The 22,807-nt window shown below is 40.6% G+C and overlaps 1 protein-coding gene across 1 annotated transcript in view; it reads left to right on the top strand.

The window, feature by feature from the left end:
• Nucleotides 1-745: 745 nt before the first annotated feature.
• FAM186A (family with sequence similarity 186 member A) overlaps nt 746-22,807 on the top strand; it is a 73,338-nt gene continuing 51,276 nt past the window's right edge. The window contains exon 1 of the mRNA XM_044941986.2: nt 746-1,123. Within this exon, the coding sequence (XP_044797921.2) occupies nt 953-1,123 (171 nt within the window). The 5' untranslated portion in view covers nt 746-952. The remainder of the gene's footprint in view (nt 1,124-22,807) is intronic.

Below are 22,807 nucleotides of genomic sequence, written 5' to 3'. Positions count from 1 at the left end.
GTTATTGCCCTCTGAAAATGGGTAAAGGGGAAGGAAGGAATCTAGAGAGAATAACAAACTTTATCTCTAATGCTTTATTAAAAAATATCTGCAGCAAATATGACAAAATGTTAATATCTGTTCATTCTAAGTGATAGGCACACAGCTATTTGTTATATTACTTTCTGTACTTTTTTGTACTTTTTTAAATTAAAAAATAATCTACACCGCCAACAAAACCATCTGTCCTTTAAGTGTTCCGGTGTCCAAAATATTTTCACCTCCTCTACAAAGGAGCTGCCCAAAGTGATTTTTTCAGTTAGAAAGCAGCCTCTAAGCATACCCTTCAATTTCTCAGCCAACTATGAAACTTCAAAGCCTTCTTCAGTCAGGCTCCTTGAATAAATGAGCCACTAGGCAGTGCAAAGATTGTAATCTTCATCCAAATACTATCTTCCAAGTTACTGCAAGTCTAGGAAAAGTTGAGGGGCAGCTGAGGAAGTTGTAATGCAATTATTCCATTACAAGCTTAAACATTCTTAAGCAAAACCTCAGGAAGAGAGAAGAACCAGGAGTTAAAATTGATATACTGGATCCTGAATTCTAACACCTAGATTTTTAAGCTCATTTAAGCAATGCTATATCGTTATTTCTTTTATAGTTCCTGTTGTCTATTCTTTCCTACCCACCCTCCCCCCTTCACCCGCTACCATCACAGCATATAGAATGCCTAATTCTCTGCATACAGTAAGCACTCTTTAAGTATTTGAGTCAATGATAATGTCACAATGGATCTAATATGACATCACCAGGACTGGAACACCATGGGTAGGATCAGGGTACTCCACAATCTCTGGGAGCAAGAAAAGCCTCTTCTAGCTTCCTTGTGGATGGCTTAAAAGCATTTGCCTATATTTTGTAAAAAACGAAGAAATAAAAGAAACTCACTCAACTTTCCAAAACATTTATCAAAATGTCAACTGAGAAAAACGATGAAAATGAAGCAGAAAAAGAAACTTTCGATTTCACCAAAATGTACAAATCTGTCCTAGAAAGATCAGAGGTTCCTAATATTGAGATTCCATTTGCAGTTCAGGATGTCATCAGTAGGATTGAGCAAGCACAGCTCCAGCGAGCCAGAGAGGTAGGTAGTAAATGAAAAGTTTTGGATTGCAACTTTCTTTTTAACCTTTCCATGAGCAGCTACTTTTTTTTTTTTTCAAACACTCACTTTGTTTTCATAATATTTGACTTAGGTAACTTTGATTCCAAGTGACAATTTCCTCTGACTCTGGATCAGTCAGTACAGTTCAGTTGTTCAGTCATATCTGACTCTTTGCGACCCCATGAACTGCAGCACACCAGGCCTACCTGTGCATCACCAACTCCCATAGTTTACCCAAACTCATGTCCATCGAGTTGGTGATGCCATCCAACCATCTCATCCTCTGTCATCCCCTTCTCCTCCTGCTCTCAATCTTTCCCAGCATCAGGGTCTTTTCAAATGAGTCAGTTCTTCGCATCAGGTGGCTAAAGTATTGGAGTTTCAGCTTCAGCATCAGTCCTTTCCAATGAACACCCAGGACTGATTTCCTTTAGGATGGACTGGTTGGATCTCCTTGCAGTCCTAGGGACTCAAGAGTCTTCTCCAACACCACAGTTCAAAAGCATCAATTCTTTGATGCTCAGCTTTCTTTATACTCCAACTATCACATCTATACATAACTACTGGAAAAACCATAGCCTTAACTGGAGAGACCATTGTTGAAAAGTAATGCCTCTGCTTTTTAATATGCTGTCTAGGTTGGTCATAACTTTTCTTCCAAGGAGTAAGCCTCTTTTAATTTCATGGTTGCAGTCATCATCTGCAGTGATTTTGGAGCCCCCCAAAAAAAGTCAGCCACTGTTTCCACTGTTTCCCCATCTAATTGCCATGAAGTGATGGGACTGGATGCCATGATCTTTGTTTCCTGAATATTGAGCTTTAAGCCAACTTTTTCACTCTCCTCTTTCACTTTCATCAAGAGGCTCTTTAGTTCTTCTTCACTTTCTGCCATAAGGGTGGTGTCATCTGCATATCTGAGGTTATTGACATTTCTCCTGGCAATCTTGATTCCAGCTTGTGCTTCATCCAGCCCAGCATTTCTCATGATGTACTTTGCATATAAGTTAAATAAGCAGGGTGACAATATACAGCCTTGACGTACTCCTTATCCTATTTGGAACCAGTCTGTTATTCCATGTTCAGTTCTAACTGTTGCTTCCTGACCTGCACACAGGTTTCTCAGGAGGCAGGTCAGGTGGTCTGGTATTCCCATCTCTTTTAGAAGTTTATTGTGATCCACACAGTCAAAGGCTTTGGCATAGTCGATAAAGCAGAAATAGATCTTTTTCTGGAATTCTCTTGCTTTTTTGATGGTCCAGCGGATGTTGGCAATTTGATCTCTGGTTCCTCTGCCTTTTCTAAATCCAGCTTGAACATCTGGAAGTTCATGTTTCACGTATTGCTGAAGCCTGGCTTGGAGAATTTGGAGCATTACTTTACTAGCATGTGAGATGAGTGCAATCGTGTGGTAGTTTGAGCATTCTTTGGCATTGCCTTTCTTTGGGATTAGAACGAAAACGAACCCTTTCCAGTCCTGTGGCCACTGCTGAGTTTTGCAAATTTGCTGACATATTGAGTGCAGTGCTTTCACAGCATCTTCTTTTAGGATTTGAAATAGGTCATCTGGAATTCCATCACCTCCACTAGCTTTGTTCATAGTGATACTGTCTAAGGCCCACTTGACTTCATATTCCATGATGTCTGGCTCTAGGTGAGTGATCTGCTGCTACTGCTAAGTCACTTCAGTCGTATCCGACTCTGTGTGACCCCAGAGACGGCAGCCCACCAGGCTCCCCCGTCCCTGGGATTCTCCAGGCAAGAACACTGGAGTGGGTTGCCATTTCCTTCTCCAATGCATGAAAGTGAAAAGTGAAAGTGAAGTCACTCAGTCGTCTCTGACTCCTAGTGACCCCATGGACTGCAGCCTACCAGGCTCCTCCGTCCATGGGATTTTCCAGGCAAGAGTATTGGAGTGGGTTGCCATTGCCTTCTCCAAGGTGAGTGATCACACCATTGTAATTATCTGGGTCATGAAGATATGACAGAATGTGGTCCACTGGAGAAGGGAATGCAAACCACTTCAGTATTCTTGCCTTGAGAACCCCATGAACAGTATAAAAAGGCAAAAAGATAGGACACTGAAAGATGAACTTCCCAGGTCACTAGGTGCCCAATATGCTACTGGAGATCAGTGGAGAAATAACTCCAGAAAGAATGAAGGGATGGAGCCAAAGCAAAAACAACACCCAGTTGTGGATGGGACTGGTGATAGAAGCAAGGTGCGATGCTGTAAAGAGCAATATAGCATAGGAACCTGGAATGTTAGGTCCATGAATCAAGGCAAATTGGAAGTGGTCAAACAGGAGATGGCAAGTGTGAATGTCGACATTCTAGGAATCAGCGAACTAAAATGGACTGGAATGGGTGAATTTAACTCAGATGCCCATTATATCTACTACTGTGGGCAGGAATCCCTTTGAAGAAATGGAGTAGCCATCATAGTCAACAAAAGAGTCCAAAATGCAGTACTTGGATGCAGTCTCAAAAACGACAGAATGATATGTGTTCGTTTCCAAGGCAAACCGTTCAATATCACGGTAATCCAAATCTGTGCCCTGACCAGTAAAATTGAAGAAGCTGAAGTTGAACGGTTCTATGAAGATCTACAAGACCTTTTAGAACTAACACCCAAAAAAGATGTCCTTTTCATTATAGGGGACTGGAATGCAAAAGTAGGAAGTCAGGAAACACCTGGAGTAACAGGCAAATTTGGCCTTGGAATACGGAATGAAGCAGGGCGAAGGCTAGTAGAGTTTTGCCAAGAGAATGCACTGATCATAGCAAACACCCTCTTCCAACAACACAAGAGAAGACTCTACACATGGACATCACCAGATGGTCAACACCGAAATCAGATTGATTATACTCTTTGCAGCCAAAGATGGAGAAGCTCTATACAGTCAGCAAAAACAAGACCAGGAGCTGACTGTGGCTCAGATCATGAACTCCTTATTGCCAAATTCAGACTGAAATTGAAGAAAGTGGAGAAAACCACTAGACCTTTCAGGTATGACCTAAATCAAATCCCTTATGTGGAAGTGAGAAATAGATTTAAGGGCCTATATCTGATAGACAGAGTGCCTGATGAACTATGGACGGAGGTTTGTGACATTGTACAGGAGACAGGGAGCAAGACCATCTCCAAGAAAAAGAAATGCAAAAAAGCAAAATGGCTGTCTGAGGAGGCCTTACAAATAGCTGTGAAAAGAAGAGAAGCAAAAAGCAAAGGAGAAAAGGAAAGATAAACCCATTTGAATGCAGAGTTCCAAAGAATTGCAAGGAGAGATAGCCTTCCTCAGAGATCAGTGCAAAGAAATAGAGGAAAACAATAGATTAGGAAAGACTAGAGATCTCTTCAAGAAAATTAGAGATACCAAGGGGACATTTCATGCAAAGATGGGCTCAATAAAAGATAGAAATGATATGGACCTAACAGAAGCAAAAGATATTAAGAAGAGGTGGCAAGAATACACAGAAGAACTGTACAAAAAAGATCTTCATGACCCAGATAATCACGATGGTGTGATCACTCACGTAGATCCAGACTCTGGATAACAAGCTCCAATTTTTTTTTTTTTAACGATTTATTTATTCATTATTTTTGGTTGTGCTAGGTCTTCATTTCTGCATGCAGGCTCTCTCTCTAGTTGCAGCGAGAGGGGGCTACTCTTCATTTCAGTGCACAGGCTTCTCATTGTGGTGGCCTCTCTTGTTGCAGACCACAGGCTCTAGGTGCAGGGGCGTCAGTGTTTGCAGCACAGATTTTCAGTAACTATGGCACAAGGGCACATTAGTTGCAGCTCATGGGCTCTAGAACTCAGGCTCAGCAACTGTGGCTCATGGGCTTAGTTGCTCTGCAGCAAGTGGAATCTCCCAGACCAGGGATCAAACCCGTGTCCCTTGCATTGGCAGGTGGATTCTTGTCCACTGTATCACCAGGGAAGTCCCCATAAGCTCCAATTCTATATCAATCACTTTCAATTTCATATCATAGTTAATCAAGCTTTTTAAGAAATGAATCACATGTGTTGTTGAGTGATTGTGATAAAAAAATCATTCTATAGCTAATATTGATATCTAATTTTAGTCAATAGCTTTCATTTGTTTTCTACTGAGCTTTTATCAAATAGTTATTTACAAGAAGAAATGTGATTGTGTGTGAATTGACTTCTAGCTCCTTTTCTTTCCCCTAAACACTTCATAGAAGAGGGGTTTATTGGCCAAGAGAAATCCAAAGACAGTACATTTTTTCTTTTGTGTTTTTCTAGGAGTTTTATACTGTTAGATTTTACATTTAGGTCTATGATCCATTTTGTTTTAATCTTTGTATATCATATCAGATATGGATCGAAGTTCTTTTTTAAAAACAATTATTCTAGCTCTGTTTGTTGGAAAGACTACTCTTTCTCCATTAAATTGCATTTGCACCTTTATTGAAAGTCAATTGACCATATATGTGTGAGTTAACAGTCTCCAGTCTGTTCTCTTGACTATTTAAGTATCTTTATGTCACTACCACACTGTCTTGATTACTGAAGTTTCATAATTCTTGAAATCATATAGTTTTAGTTCCTCAACTTTGTAGTTTTTCAGTTGTGCCCAACTTCTCTCACATCGGCCTTTTAACTTTTTATCCTCTTCTTGGGCATTTCTCTCAATACTTAAACATTCGTAAGCTAAAAATTGTCTTTGTTCATACTACTTTCTCCCTTGCTTTTCCATAGGAAATTTAGAATCAATCTGTCAAATTTTAATGGAGGGAAAATGCCTACTCGTATTTTGACTGGGAATGTATTGAATTTGTATATCAGTTTGGGGAGAATTGAAATCTTAACAATATTGACTCTTCTGACCCCTGATCATAGCATATCTCTCCATTTATTTAGGTCTAATTTTTCTCAGGAGTGAATGTTAAGCCAACCTTACGCTTTTGGAACAAACTATTTGCTCTGCGTATAATTTGCTCTTCTTTTTTTTTTTTTCTAGTTTCTTTAAGGACAAGCTGAGGTCACTGATTTGATAACATTTGTTTTATTTTGTTTTGTTTTTAACTGTGCTGAGTCTTCGTTGCTGTGCCAGGGCTTTCTCTAGTTGCAGTGAGCAGGAGCTACTCTTCATTGCGGTACATGGGCTTCTCATTGCAGTGGTTTCTCTTATTGTGGAGCACAGGTTCTAGTTGCTTCAGCTTGTTAACATTTTTAGTGTTTTGTTCCATATATTTCCCCCTCTGCAAATGAAAATGCTGTGTTTTCATTTTCATTCAGTTTTATACATGTTATAATTTCATTTTTAATTTTTTCTTTGACCCATGTGTTATTTAGAAGAGTGTCATTTATTTAGTTTCCAAATATTTAGAGATTTCTTGCTCTTATTTATTTCAAATTCAATTTCACTGGGGTCAGAGACCTTATTTCATATGATCTGAAACCTAGTGAATTTCTTGAAATTTGTTTTATGGCTCAGAATATGGTCTATATTAGTAAATGTTATGTATGCCATTGAATATAATTTTCATCCTGTTATTGAATATAAATAACAATTACCTCAAATCAGTTGTTTTTTTCTCAACTTTATCACTTATTGAAAGAGGGATATAGAAATGTTTGGCTATAACTGTGCAATTTTCTATTTCTTCTGATAGTCTATCATATTTCCCCCATGTACTTTAAATCTTTATTATTAGGTGACTAAACATTTAGTACTTTGGCCACCTCATACGAAGAGTTGACTCAATGGAAAAGACTCTGATGCTGGGAGGGATTGGGGCAGGAGGAAAAGGGGACGACAGAGGATGAGATGGCTGGATGGCATCACCGACTCAATGGACATGAGTTTGAGTGAACTCTGGGAGATGGTGATGGACAGGGAGGCCTGGTGTGCTGCAATTCATGGGGTCACAAAGAGTCAGACAGGACTGAGAGACTGAACTGAACTGAACTGAAACATTTAGAATTGCTATGTTTTCTCAATGAATTGGCTACTTTAGTATCATGGAATGATCCTATTTATCTCTAGTAATATACTTTTCAGGCTTCCCTTGTAGCTCAGTTGGTAAAGAATGTGCCTGCAGGAGACCCAGATTCAATTCCTGGGTTGGGAAGATCCCCTGGAGAAGGAAATGGCAACCCACTCCAGTATTCTGGGAATGTTTTCCAGTTTGCCTGGGAAATCCCATGGACAGAGGAGCTTGGCAGGCTATGGTCCTTGGGGTCTCAAGTGTCAAACATGACTTAGCAACTAAACCACAATATACTTTTCTCTGTAACTTAAACAAACTTTGTTTGTAACTTAACAAACAAACTTTGTTTGTTTGTAACTTAACAAACAAATTTTGTTTGTTATAGCCACTGTAGCTTTCCTTTGATGAGTATTACCGTCCTTTTCCTTTTTACTTTCTTTCTTTTGGTCATACTGTGCAGCATGTTGGATCTTATTTCCCTAACCAGGGATCGAACTCATGTCCCCCTGAAGTAGAAGCATGGAGTCTTCTACCTGAACCTCCAAGAAGTCCTCCTTTCCCTTCTTCTATTTTTTTACTTTAAATATATTTGGCTTACTATATTTAAAATAGATTTCTTACATAGACTTTCATGGTGATACAGTGTATAGGAATCTACCTGCCAATGCAGGGGACATGGGTTCAATCTGTGGTCCCAGTAGATCCAATGTGCCTCAGAGCAACTAAGCCCATGAGCCACAACTACTGAAGCCTGTGAGCCTAGAGCCTGTGCTCTGCAACAAGAGAAGCCACTGCAATGAAAAGCCCCTGTACCATAACTAGAGAGAAGCCTCCACTTGCCACAACTAGAGAAAGCCTGAGAGCAATGAAGACCCAGCACAACCATAAATAAATAAATAAATAATTTTTAAAATAGGTTTCTTACAAGAAGCATATAACTGAGTTTCTTTTTTATCCAACCTGACAATTTCTGCCTTTTAATTGGATGTTTAGACCATTTATATTTAATACAATTATCAATATGGTTAAGTTTAAATTTACCATCTTGCTATTTGTTTTGTTTGTCCCATGTTTTTTGTTTGTTTCCTTTTATTATTCCTGACTTCTTTTAGAGTGAATATATTTTATGATTCCACTTTATTTCCTTTATTGGTTTACTAGCTATACTTTCACTTTTCATTGGTTGCTTTGGGGTTCATAGTGTATGTATTTAGGTTATCACCATTTACCTTAAAGTGTATTACACCAATTTTGAGCAGTGTATAAACTTTGCAGCAGTATTCTCCTTTTTTCCTCTCCTGGCCTATGTGATATTTATATCATACTTCTACATGTATTATAAACTTAATGTCTATTACTTTCCAATTATTTTTGTTTGAAACAAGCAGTTAACCTATTTTTAAATTTTTATCCTGATAAAATATACATAACAAAAGTTGTGATTTTATCTATTTTTAATGGTACAATTAATTGGCATTAAATACATTTATAGTGTTGTGTAACCATAAAATGAACCCTGAACATTCATTGGAAGGACTGATGCTGAAGCTGAAGCGCCAATACTCTAGCCACCTGATGTGAAGAGCCAACTCATCGGAAAAGACCCTGATGCTAGGAAAGATTGAGGGCAAGATGAGAAAGGGGCGACAGAGGATGAGATGGTTGGGTGGCATCATTAGCTCAATGGACATGAGTTTGAGTAAACTCCAGGATATAGTGAAGGACAGGAAAGCCTGGAGTGATGTTTCATCACCCCAAACAGAAACTCTGACCCATTAAACAATAACTACCCACTCCCCTTTTCCCCCAGACCCTAGCAAAAGCCATTTTTCTTTCTGTCTCTATGAATTTGCCTACTCTAGACACGTTATGTAAGTGAAATCAAAAAGTATTTGTCCTTTTGTGCCTGATTTATTTTGTTTAGTGTGTCTTCAGAGTTCATCTCTGTTGTAGCATGTGTTAGAATTTTTTCTTTTTAAAGCTAAATAATATTCCATTGTATGTATATATCATATTTTAGGCACATGAGTTGCTTCCACCTCTCTGCCATTGTGAATAATGTTGCCATGAACAAAGAAGTACAAATATCTGTTTAAGTGTCTGCTGTCAATTCTTTGTATATTCAGGAGTAGAAGTGCTGCATCATATGGTAATTTTATTTTTCATTTATTGAGGAACGGTAGCGCCAGCTAACTGATAAAAATTAAACCAAGAAACTCATTCTCCGACTTGCTGAATTGCAGTACAAGTTGAGCTCCCAGTGTCACTAGGTGGCTCATGTTACAGTGAGAATATTGAAAAGGACTGGGATCCTGAAAACAGGAATGGGGATGTATGCAAAGACTTTGTTAAAGCTTGGAATATTGAAAGCTCTAAGTAATGATGAGTTTTCTTTGCCAGAGAAGCTGCCTCTTTACCCAACATCAATGAGAATGGCTGCTCCACGCCTGTCTCAGAGGATTAACCCTGTATTGCCTGAAGAAACTACAATGACCTTTCCTGAGGCAGTTGTACCAAGCAAGATGATGCTGCTTCCTCAGAAACCACTCCCACAACATCTCTTTGTTTCTAGACCTGTAACTAGATTAAAATCCAGTAAGCCACTGAAGATTAGGTATTAAGTGAGACCCATGAGGAAGTGCACTACACTCCAAAAGATCTACTTGAATTTTCTAATTTTTACATATGGAAGTCCAGGGAATATGTATGGGAGTGGATGTTGAAGGTGTGGGTGTGGGATAGTGACAGAAGAAACATAAAGTTGGAGCTTCCCTGGTGGTTTTGGAGAAGGAAATGGCAGCCCACTCCAGCATTCTTGCCTGGAGAATCCCATGGAAAAAGGAGCCTGGCAGGCCATGGTCCATGGGGTCTCAGAGAGTTGGACACGACTGAGTGACTAAGTATACACACGCACACACGGGTGGTTTAGTGATAAAGAATATGCCCGCCAATGTAGGAGACACCAATTCGATCCCTGGACCGAGAAGATCCCACATACTGCAAGTGACTAAGCCTGAGAGCCACAATTATTGAGCCTGTGCTCTAGAGCTGGGGAACTGCGACTACTGAGCCCCCAGCCGCAACTACCGAAGCCTGAGTACCCTAGAGCCTGTCTCAGCAACAAGAGGAGACACTGCCACGAGAAGCCTGAACAATGCAACTAGAGAGTAGCCCCCACTTGCCACAACTAGAGAAAAGTCCTTACAGCAATGAAGACGCAGCACAGTCAATAAATAAATTTTTAAAAATTATATATATATGTTAAAAAACATAAAGTTGGATCAGGCTAACTGATGTGGACTCACTAAAGCAAGATTTAGTATTTAACGTTGCAGCCTGGTGAGTTAGAAAAGGCTCTAACAGTTTGTTTGGTTGGTTTGCTGAAACATGGACCAAAAAGTTACTCACACACAGTGAATAAGTTAAACATGCCAGACTTGTCTTGGTTTAATGTAGGGAATAATTACAAGGATTAGAGAGACTGGAATGTTAAGGTGGATTTAAGATCTATTCATCCACCCTGGAAGCATCCAGAAGACATACCTTTCATCATAACTGTGAGAAATAACTTTATAAGAGGAGCCTTGGCATCCTTGGAGAACTCTGTGATCACTCTTCTGTAGGCCAGACCTTATAGTGAAATTGGAAAATCTAAAAACATTGGGAGTAATTGGATCCTGAGGTGGCAAGGGCCAAGTGGGGACATACAACCACCAAAGGCTGAGTGGGCATGGTTACCATAATGCACAGCAGAGTCCAGGCAGACACCAATCAGAATAGTATGACTTATGAAGAGCTATGGCATCGGCTAGTTGATTGTAGTATTTCTACTAAAAGTAAAATTGGGCTTCCCTGGTAACTCAGCTGGTAAAGAATCCACCTGCAATTCGAGAAACCTGGGCTGGATCCTTGGGTTGGGAAGATTCCCTGGAGAAGGGAACGGTTACCCATTCCAATATTCTGGCCTGGAGAATTCAATGGACTGTATAGTCCATGGGGTTGCAAACAGTTGGATACGACTGAGTGACTTTCACTACTAAACTCTTACTTGATCTGCATAAGTGGAAAATTTCTAGGTCAAGTGAACCAAAGTCTAATCTGAAACATAACAACAGAGAGTCATGGCTCCTCAATCAATTCTCAGACTTAAGCCAGTTTACAGACCCAGAACCCCCTGAAAGAAGGAGCAAATGGGTTCCTTTGAGGAAGGACACAGTCAGAAATTCATGCTATTAATCCTTCTCCAAGTCTTCTTCAAAGAGACCTGGCCTTTTACTAGGATGACTGTGTATTAGAGAATAGGAAATAATGAAACCTTTTGGGGACTACTGGATCCTGGCTCTGAACAGATGCTAATTCTAGGAGATCAAGAACATCATTGTGATCTACCAGTCAGAGTGTAGGCATTTATTTAAGTCATGTGATCAGTAGAGTTTTAGCTCAGGTCTATGTCACAGTGGGCCCAATGGGTCCCTGAAGCCATCCTGTGGCTATTTTGCCAGTTCTGGAATACATAAAAGGAAAAGACATACTCAGCAACTGGCAGAATCCCCACATTGGTTCTCTGACTGTGGAGAGAGGGTTATCACAGTGGGAAAGGCCAGGTAGAAGTCATTAGAACTGCCTTTACCTAGGAAGGTAGTAAACTGAAAACAATACTGCATTTCTAGAGGAATGGCAGAAATAAATGCCATCATCAGAAAAAGATGCAGGAGTGGTAATTCCCAGCACATCTTCATTCAACTTGCCTATCTGGCCTGTGCAGAAGACAGATGGACCTTCGAGAATGACAGTGGATCATTGTAAAATTAACCAGGTGGTGACCTCAATTGAACATCTGGAAGTTCACAGTTCACGTATTGCTGAAGCCTGGCTTGAAGAATTTTGAGCATTACCTTACCAGCATGTGAGATGAGTACAATTGTGCGGTAGTTTGAGCATTCTTTAGCATTGTCTTTCTTTGGGATTGGAATGAAAACTGACCTTTTCCAGTCCTGTGGCCACTGCTGAGTTTTCCAAATTTGCTGACATATTGAGTGAAGCATTTTCACAGCATCATCTTTCAGGATTTGAAATAGCTCAAATGGAATTCCATCACCTTCACTAGTTTTGTTTGTAGTGATGCTTTCTAAGGCCCACTGTTCAAGCTGGTTTTAGAAAAGGCAGAGATCAAATTGCCAACATTCGCTGGATCATCGAAAAAGCAAGAGAGTTCCAGAAAAACATCTATTTCTGCTTTATTGACTATGCCAAAGCCTTTGACTGTGTGGATCACAATAAACTGTGGAAAATTCTGAAAGAGATGGGCATACCAGACCACCTGACCTGCCTCTTGTGAAACCTGTATGCAGGTCAGGAAGCAACAGTTAGAACTGAACATGGAACAACAGACTTGTTCCAAATAGGAAAAGGAGTACGTCAAGGCTGTATATTGTCACCCTGCTTATTTAACTTATATGCAGAGTACATCATGAGAAACGCTGGGCTGGAAGAAGCACAAGCTGGAATCAAGATTGCCGGGAGAAATATCAATAACCTCAGATATGCAGATGACACCACCCTTATGGCAGAAAGTGAAGAAGAACTAAAGAGCCTCTTGATGAAAGTGAAAGAGGAGAGTGAAAAAGTTGGCTTAAAACTCAGCACTCAGAAAACTAAGATCATGGCATCTGGTCCCTCACTTCATGGCAAATAGATGGGGAAATAGTGGAAACAGTGTCAGACTTTATTTTTTTGGGCTCCAAAATCACTGCAGATGGTGATTGCAGAATCAGTTTTCTTTCAGTTGGCAAGGTGAGCAATACACTTTTACTGGTCTACCTCAGGGACATATCAACCCTTCATGCTTAGTTGCTCAGTCATGTCTGACTCTTTGTGACCCTTTGGAATACAGCCCTCCAGGCTCCTCTGTGCATGGGATTTTTCAGACAAGATTACTGGAGTGGGTTGTTTCCTTCTCCATCAACTCTCCAATTTGCTAGAATTCACCAGTGAAGCCATCTGGTCTAGGGCTTTTCTTTATTGTGAGGTTTTTTATTTCTGTTTTGTTCTCTGTCCTAATTATGGGTCTATTCAGATTTTATATTTCTTTGTTATTCAGTTTTCATATGTTTTGTGTTTTCAGGAATTTTTCTATTTCATCTAAGTTACCAATTTGGTGGCATACGGTTCTTCATATTTTTTAGAAAAAAATTTTACTTTAAGTACAGTTGATGTATAATATTTTATAAGATGTGGGTGTACAATATAGTGATTCATAGTTATTTTTCACCAACCCACCCATCACCCATTCACTCATCCATCCATCTACCCACCCACCAATTCATTCATCCACCCTGTGATTCACAATTTTTAAAGGGACTCCATTTATAGTTATCATAAAATATTGACTGTATTCCCTATGTTACACAATATATCCTTGTAACTTATTTTATACCTAATAGTTTGTATCTTTTAATCCCCTACTCCTATATTGCTCCTGGCCACTTCCCTCTCCCCACAGGTAACCACTGCTTTGTTCTTTATAACTGAGAATCTGCTTCTTTTTTGTTATATTCACTAGTTTGTTGTATTTTTTTGATTCCACATTTAACTAATATCATACAGTATTTATCTTTCTCTGTCTGACTTATTTCACTTTGAAAAGATCCAAGTCCATTCACTTCACTGCAAGTGGCAAGTTTTCATTCTTTTTTTATGACTGAGTAGTATTCCATGGTATATGTGTGTGCACATCTTCGTTTTTTAAATTATTTACTTCTATTTGGTAGTGCTGGGGCTTTGCTGATGTGCATGGGCTTTCTCTAGCTGTAATAAGCATGGGCGGACTGCTCTTCCTTGCAGTGTACAGGCTTCTCATTGTGCTGGCTTCTTTTGTGGAGCACAGGCTCTAGGCGCACAGGCTTCAGTAGTGGTAGCCGTGCTGGCTTAAGTTGCCTGGGGCATGTGAAACCTTCTCAGACCAGGGATACAACCCTTGTCCTCTGCATTGGCAGGTGATTCTTATCCACTGAACCACCAGGGAAGTCCTGTACATCTTCTTTATCCATTCATCTGCGATGGACCCTTAGACTGTATCAATATCTTGGCTATTGTCAGTAATGTTGCTATGAACCTTGGGGTGCAGATATCTTTTCAAATTTGTGTTTTTGTTAATCCTGTTTATTTCTGTAGAATTAGAAGTAAAGTTCCCACACTGATTTCTGAATTTAGTAATTTGAGTAATCTCTTTTTTTCTTTATCAATCTAATTAAAAGTTTGTCAATTATGTTGATTTGGGCAGAAGAGTCAACTTTTTCTTTCATTGATTTTCTATACTCTTTATTTACGTCTGCTCTAATTTTTCTGATCCCTCCTTCTGCTAACTGGGTTTAGTTTTTCTTTTTCTAGTTCCTTCAAGGCATAAAGTTAGGTTGTTGACTTGAGACCTTCTTTTTTTCATGTTTATCCCTATAAATTTGCCTCTTAGCGCTGCTTTTGTTACATCCCATAAGTTTTTGTATGTTGTGATTTCATTTTCATCTCCAAGTATTTTATAATTTCCTTTGTAATCCTTCTTTGACTCCCTTGTTGTTTAAGAATATGTTTCCACATATTTGTGAATTTTCTAGTTTTCCTTCTGTGGTTGATTCATAACAATCTCATTGTGGTTGGAAAAGATACTTTGTGTAATATATACTTAAATATACTGAGTACTTCCCTGGTGGCACAGCAGATAAGAATCCACCTGCCAATGCAGGGAACATGGTTTCAATCCCTGATCCGGGAAGATTCCACATGCTGTGGAGCAACTGAGCCAGCATGCCACAGCTACCTAGGCTGTGGGCCACAACTGCTGAAGCCCGCTCGCCCTAGAGCCTGGCTCCAAAACAAGAGAAGCCACCCCAATGAGAAGCCCACACACCACAACGAAGAATAGCCCTGGCTCTCCACAGCTAGAGAAAGCCTGTGCAAAGCAATGAAGACCCAGCAGAGCCAAAAACAAATAAATAAATATATTGAGCTTTTGTGGCCTAGCCTGGAAATGGTCTATCCTGGAGAAGGTACCACCTGCCATTGAGAAATTCATATATTGTTATTTTTCTTTTTTTTTAATACTCTTGTTTGATGGAGTATTCTATATACATCTAGATGATTTATTGGTTGTTCAAGTCCTCTATTTCCTAACTTATTTTTTATCTAGTTGTTCTATCCATTACCAAAAGTGAAATCTCGCCTTATTTTTGTAGAACTATCTGTTTGTCCCTTCAAGTCTGTTAATTTTTGCTTCTTATATTTTGATCTGTTATTAGGTGCATACATGTTTATAATTGTTATATCTTCTTGCTCTATTGAAACTTTCATTATAGTCTCTTGTAATTGTTTTTAAACTTTTTTACTTTGTATTAGGGCAATGGCACCCCACTCCAGTACTCTTGCCTGGAAAAATCCCATGGACGGAGGAGCCTGGTAGGCTGCAGTCCATGGGGTCGCTAAGAGTCGGACACGACTGAGCGTCTTCACTTTCACTTTTCACTTTCATGCATTGGAGAAGGAAATGGCAACCCACTCCAGTGTTCTTGCCTGGAGAATCCCAGGAACGGGGGAGCCTGGTGGGCTGCCGTCTCTGGGGTCGCACAGGGTTGGACATGACTGAAGCGACTTAGCAGGAGCAGCAGGGTATAACCAGTTAACAATGTTGTAACAGTTTCAGCTAAACACCAAAGGGACTCAGCCATAAATATGCATGTATCCATTCCCCCATCTTGTAATCTTTTTTTTAAAATTTAAAGTCTATTTTGTCTGATAGTAATATAACTAACCACCTTTTGGTTATTCAGTTCAGCCGCTCAGTCATGTCCAACTCTTTGTGACCCCATGAACTGCAGGCCTCCCTGTCCATCACCAACTCCCGGAGTCCACCCAAACCCATGTCCATTGTGTCGGTGATGCCATCCAACCATCTCATCCTCTGTCATCCCCTTCTCCTGCCTTCAGTCTTTCCCAGCATCAGGTATCTTTTTCTATCCTTTCATGTTCAATCTCTTTGGGTCTTTAGATCTATAGTGAGTCTCTTATAGAAGGCATGGATCATTGGCTTTTTTTAATTTATTCTGCCAATCCCTAACTTTTGATAAGATGGTTTAATCTACTTACATTTAAAGTAATTACTGATAAGGAGGGTTTAGCTTTTGCTATTTGTTTCCTATTTGTATTAAAACTTTTCCCCCTTCATTCCTTTCATTGTTGTCATCTTTTGTGCTTTATAAATTTTTTTTTTTAGTGAAATGCTTTAATTCCCCTCTCATTTCCTTTTGAGTATATGTGTTTATCATGGGAATTACACATAACATTATAAAGTTATACACTCTTAAACTTAATTTATATCAGTTAAACTTTAATAGCATACAACTCTGCCCCTCTAACTTCCCTGGTGGCTCAGACGGTAAAGCGTCTACCTACAATGCAGGAGGCCTGGGTTCGATCCCTGGGTTGGGACGCTCCCCTGGAGGAGGAAATGGCAACCCACTCCAGTACCTTTGCCTGGAAAATCTCATGGACAGAGGAGCCTGGTAGGCTACAGTCCATGGGGTCACAAAGAGTCGGACACGACTGAGTGACTTCACTTACTCACTGCCCCTATAGCTCTGTCCCTACTCCTTTCAGTTTCTGATGTTACAAATTATGTCTTCCTACATCATGTGCCCCAAAACAGTAACTGCTTTTTTCTTTTAATGCATTTGTATTTTAAATCATGTAGATAATAATAAGGGTTCCTCTGGTGGCTCCGAAGGTAAAGAATCTGCTGCAATGTGGGAGACCTGGGTTCAGTCCCTGGGTTGGGAAGATCCCCTGGAGAAGAGAACTGGACCTACCCACTCCAGTGTTCTTGCCTGGATGGAGAATTCCTTGGACAGAGGAGCCTGGCAGGCTACAGTCTATGGGGTCACAAAGAGTTGGACACGACTAAGCAACTTCCATTTTACTTCATTTCAGATAATAATAAATAATAAACCAAAATTACATCAATACTAGCTTTTATAATTTCCCATGTATTTGCTTTTATCAAAGATTTTTTATTTCTTCATGCAGTTTTGATTACTTTGATTTCAACCTGAAGGACTCCCTTTAGCATACCTCATAATACAGTTCTAGTGGTAATATCCTCAGCTTTTGTCTGATAATGTCTTAATTTCTTCCCCATGGTTTCTGTAATTTTTTTTTTTCTTTTGACTGGGACATGCTTTCCTATTTAATTGTATGCTTTATGATATTTTTTATTGAAAATTGGACATCCGAATCTTATACTGTGATCAGTCTAGAAATAAATTCTTGTTCTCTCCTAGGGTTGTTGCTTATTTTTAGAGTTGTATAGTATTTACTATGTGCCAGGGATCAGCCTGACATATAATTTTTAGGTCCTTTCAGGTCTTTTCTGAACCTGCATCTTTTTATGGGCATGCTTGGTGACCTGATGCTGAAGCTGAAACTCCAATATTTTGGCCACCTGATGCAAAGAACTGACTCATTGGAAAAGACCCTGATGCTGGGAAAGATTGAAGGCAGGAAGAGAAGGGGACGACAAAGGATGAGATGGTTGGATGCCATAATCAACTCAATGGACATGAGTTTGAGCAAGCTCCAGGAGATGGTGAAGAACAGGGAAGCCTGACGCGCTTCCGTCCATGGGGTCGCCAAGAGTCGGACACCACTGAGTGACTGAACTGAACCTGATGACTTTCTAAGTTCCTTTGAAAATACAATTGCATTCAATTTCCTAATCGTTAAATGTCTGGCTTCCAAAAGGAGAAAAAGGAAAAGTGAGGGAAAAACCTGAAATTGCCTCTAAATCCCCTGAAAGCTGCTTCCACTCAGTGGAGGTTACAACAATGGTAGCTGGCCTTTGTGTCTACACCTCTGTGATTTGAAATAACAATTCACAATCATAACAGATCTCTCTTATTTGGAGGATAAGGTTCTTATTGCCCTCTCTGGCTCTTCTAAGCTGCTCTAGGAACACTTCTGTCACAGATGTGGAGGGTAAAAAATGAGTAGCTGCTATCATGTCTTACAAATACCTGAGAAAAGAAGAGAAGCTAAAGAAGGAGAAAAGGAAAGATATATCCATTTGAATGCAGAGTTCCAAAGAATACCAAGGAGATATAAGAAAGCCTTCCTCAGTGATCAATGCAAAGAAATAGAGACATTACTTTGCCAACAAATGTCCCTCTAGTCAAAGCTATGGTTTTTCCAGTAGTCATGTATGTATATGAGAGTTGGACTATAAAGAAAGCTGAGCGCAGAAGAATTGATGCTTTTAAACTGTGGTGTTGGAGAAGACTCTTGAGAGTCCCTTGGACTGCAAGGAGATCCAACCAGTCCATTCTAAAGGAAATCAGTCCTGAATATTCATTGGAAGGACTGATGCTGAAGCTGAAACTCCAATACTTTGGCAACCTGATACAAAGAACTGACTCATTGGAAAAGATCCTGATGCTGGGAAATGTTGAAGGCAGAAGGAGAAGGGGACGACAGACAATGAAATGGAAGGGTGGCATCACTGACTTGGTGGACATGAGTTTGAGCAAGCTCTGGGTGTTGGTGAAGGACAAGGAAGACTGGAGTGCTGCAGGCCTTGGAGTTGCAAAGAGTCGGACATGACGGAGTGACTGAACTATTATGCTAAATGCTTCAATCGAATGAAATTGGTAGTGCTAGTGGTAAAGAACCTGCCTGCCAATGCAGGTAGATGTAAGAGATGTGGGTTTGATCCCTGGGTTGGGAAAATCCCCTGAAAGCGGTATGGCAACCCACTCCAGTATTCTTGCCTAGAGAATCCCATGGACAGAGGAGCCTGGTGGGCTACAGTCCATAGGGTCACAAAGAGTCGGACACTAGTGAAGCGACTTAGCACACACTCACCAAGAATTTACTGGTCAAGATTTCCTTTGAAATATGGAACCATTGAATAGACGCCAGAATTTCAAGACAGTTAAAATCAGATAGATTCTGCCAAAACAGCTTTGCCTAGTTGGACCGATAGATTCCTCCTGCTTTCTGCTCAGCCATTTCCCTGGTATCACCTCTCTTGCCTGATATTTTTTTTGAACCTTTTTTAAAGACCAGTGCTGGGTCTTGCTGCACATAGGCTTTGTCAAGTTGCTGCCAGCAGGGCCTACTCTTTGTTGTGACATGTGGGCTTCTCATTGCCATGGCTTTTCTTGTTGCAGAGCATAGGCTCTAGGTGCACGGCCTGCAGTTGTTGCAGCACATGGGCTCAGTAGTTGTGTTGTGCAGGCTCTAGGGTGAAGACTCAGTAGTTGTGAAGCAGGGGCTTAGTTGCTCTGCAACATGTGAAGTCTTCCCAGACCAGGGATTGAACCTGTGTTCCCTGTATTGACAGGCAGAATCTTACCCACTGCACCGCCAGGGAAGTCCCTTGTCTGATATTTTTCAATCAATTATCAGATATTATAAATTTTATCTTGTTATTGTTGGGTATTTTTTTCTAATCCTATAAATATTCTGAACTTTGATAACTTAGTTAAGTTATGCAGAAGCATTAATAGTTTGAGCTTTTTTAACCTTCCTTTTGTGCATTCTTGTGGGAGAAAAAGAAATAGCAGCATTTTGTTGCTGTCTGTCACTCAGTCCTGTCTGACTCTTTGCAAACCCACGGACTGCAGCACGCCAGCTTCCCTGTCCTTCACCATCTCCCACAGCTTGCTCAAACTTATGTCCATTGGGTTGATGATGCTGTCCAACCATCTCATCCTCTGTCACCCCCTTCTCCTGTCTTCAATCTTTCCCAGCATCAGGGTCTTTTCCAATCAGTTGGCTCTTCGCATCAAGTGACCAAAGTATTGGAGCTTCAGCTTTTGCATCAGTCTTTCCAATGAATATTCAGGGTTGAATTCCTTTAGGATTGACTGGTTTGATCTTGCTGTCCAAGGGACCTTCAAGAGTCTTTTCCACACATGACTCTGATCATTCCTCAGGTTTTTTTCCTTCAGCCTCCACATTACATTCCAGCACCTCTGGAGCGCTGTGTTTCTCAGGCAAGAATACTGTAGTGGGTTGTCATTTCCTTCTTCAGGGGGTCTTCCCAACGCAGGGATGGAACCTGCCTCTCTTTCATTGGCAGGCAGATTCTTAACTACTGAGCCATCTGGGGAGACTGTAACAACATTTAATCTCTCACAATTTAAAGGTCAGAAATTCAAGAGATCTGAAATCTGCAAATCACTGGACTGGTTGTCAGCAGGGCTACACTCCTTCTAGACTCTGAGAATCCATTCCTTGTGTCTTGCAGTTTCTTGTAGCTGTTGGCATTCCTTGGCTATGGCCACATCACTCCAATCTCCAGCTTTAAATCTCTTTCTGTTCCATCCTCACATTGAACCTTCTCCTATGTGTCTAAATATTGCCCCTTCTGCCTCCATTTTATAAGGACACATGTGATTGCAATAGGGTTCTCCTAGATAATCCAGGATAATCTCTCCACTCCAAGATCATAAATTTAATCACATCTGCAAGACCCTTTTTCCATATAAAGTAACATTTACACATTCCAGAAAGGGAGTAAGACACTGTGGGGCCCTCCCTGGTACAAATCCTTTCCATGTCCCCAGTTTCTTATCTGCAGGAAAAAAGCTTTCAGCCTCCTTGACCTTCCCTGTGTTCCAAAGGGCAGATTCAAATAGTAGTTAATCAGAGAAGGAAGGGAATTTAGAAACAAAGGAGGAGCAGTCTAGGCACCACAGTGCAGCCTGGGGGCAGATCAGGTTCCTCCTCAAGAAATATTCATAACAATCCTTCTTCTGCAGGTAGGAAGCCCTCTGTCCAGATGGAGGGTGGTAACTTAAGGCTGAGCACAAGATTCCTAGAGTACTGCCCTGTTACCATACCACCAAACAATCAGAAGAAAGTCACACACACTGCAGCCCTCACCCCCAATTTTGCCTATAAAAACTTCTCCCCCCAAACCATTGGAGAGTTATGGGTTTCTGAGCAGGAGCCACCCTTTCTCCCTGCTTGACCCTGCAGTAAACCTTTTTCTGTTCCAACATTTCCATTTGTTTGGCCTCACTGTGTGTTGGGCAGGTGAACTTGTGTTTGGTAACAATATTTTTGCGGGAGGGACATAATTCAGTTTACTTTGTGTTAAAAGTATAGAGACTAAAATTCAGAATAGTATTTATCTTTGGACATTGGGAAAGCGATGCAGTTGATATTGGGAACACAGGAACTTTTAAGGATTTTCTGCTTCTTCAGCTGGAGAATAGGTGCATGCATGCACGCTAAGTTGCTTCAGTTGTGTACAACTCTTTGCGACCCTTTGGACTGTAGCCTATCAGGCTCCTCTGTCCATGGGATTCTCCATGCAAGAATACTGGAGTGGGTTGCCATACGTTCATTTTGTTGTTGTAAGAAGGGAGACCCCTTCCAGGGCCCTGAGAGTGGCTCTTATCTAACACTCAGAAAAGAACTGTTTGAGGAGATGCATGTGCTGACAAAGCAAGTGACTTTATTGGAAAGGGCACCCCAGTGGGGAGAGCACCAGGGTAAGGGAACCCAGGAGAACTGCTCTGCCTTGTGCCTGACAGTCTCGGGTTTTACGGTGATGGCATTAGTTTCTGGGTTGTCTTTGGCCACTCATTCTGACTCAGGGTCCTTCTTGGTTGTTCACAAATTGCTCAGCCAAGATGGATGCCAGAGAGAAGGATTCTGGGAGGTAGTAGTACAGGTGGTGTCTCCTTTTGCCCTTTCCTGAACTTTTCCGGTTGGTGGTGGCTTGTTAGTTCCACGTTCCTTACCAGGATCTGCTGTCCTAAAATAATTCACGCTAATGGCGCTTGGCCAGGGTGGGCAGTTTCGGTCAGTGTGCATTGTTCTTATCTGCCTCTCAGATTCTATCCCGCTCCAGGTTATGGTTACCCATCTTCTTACTTTGACCCTTTCACCCCTGTGGCACATGTTTCTAACATGTCTGTCTGGTGACAGATAGCCAGGCTCCTCTGTCCTCCACCATTTCCTGGAGTTTGCTCAAATTCATGTCCATTGAGTTGGTGATGCTGTCTAACCATCTCATCCTCTGCCGCTCCCTTCTCCTTTTGCCTTCAATATTTCCCAGCATCAGGGTTCTTTTTCTCTTCACATTAGGTGGACAAAGTATTGGAGCTTCAGCTTCAGCATCAGTTCTTCCAATGAATATTCAGGGTGTGGCACATAGCAAGCACTTAATAACCTGGCAGCACTTAAAGTGTTTACCATGTTATGTATGGTATAAATTTATCTATAGATTATCTCATTTAATCCCCAGAATAATTCAACAGGGATAGGTATTACTATTAATCTTATTTCACAAATGAGGAAACTGACAATATGTGAGGCTGGGCTAAAGGTCATGGTTGTTACACATAGTGGGTCCTGGAATCAAATCCAAGTATTCTGTGATTCTACTGCCTTTAAAAAATAATTAAGGTAAAATTCACCCTTTTTGGTGTACTGTTTGAGAATTCTGACAAAGACGTATAGATGTGTAATCACCACCAAAATTCAGATTTAAAACAGTTCTAACTCCTTGAAAAATCCCCTTACACCCTTCTGTGGCCACCCTTTTCCTGCTGATAGCCTCCTGAAGCCATTGGTTTTCTATGCTTATAGTTTTCCTTTCCTGAATGCCATACAAATGGAATCATACCCTATGTCACTTGAATCTATCA

Source organism: Bubalus bubalis, chromosome 4, assembly GCF_019923935.1.
Source record: "Bubalus bubalis isolate 160015118507 breed Murrah chromosome 4, NDDB_SH_1, whole genome shotgun sequence".
In the NCBI taxonomy this organism is placed as follows: domain Eukaryota; kingdom Metazoa; phylum Chordata; class Mammalia; order Artiodactyla; family Bovidae; genus Bubalus; species Bubalus bubalis.
The sequence above is the reverse complement of the archived record's forward strand: the minus strand, read 5'-3'. Positions and strand labels throughout refer to the sequence as shown.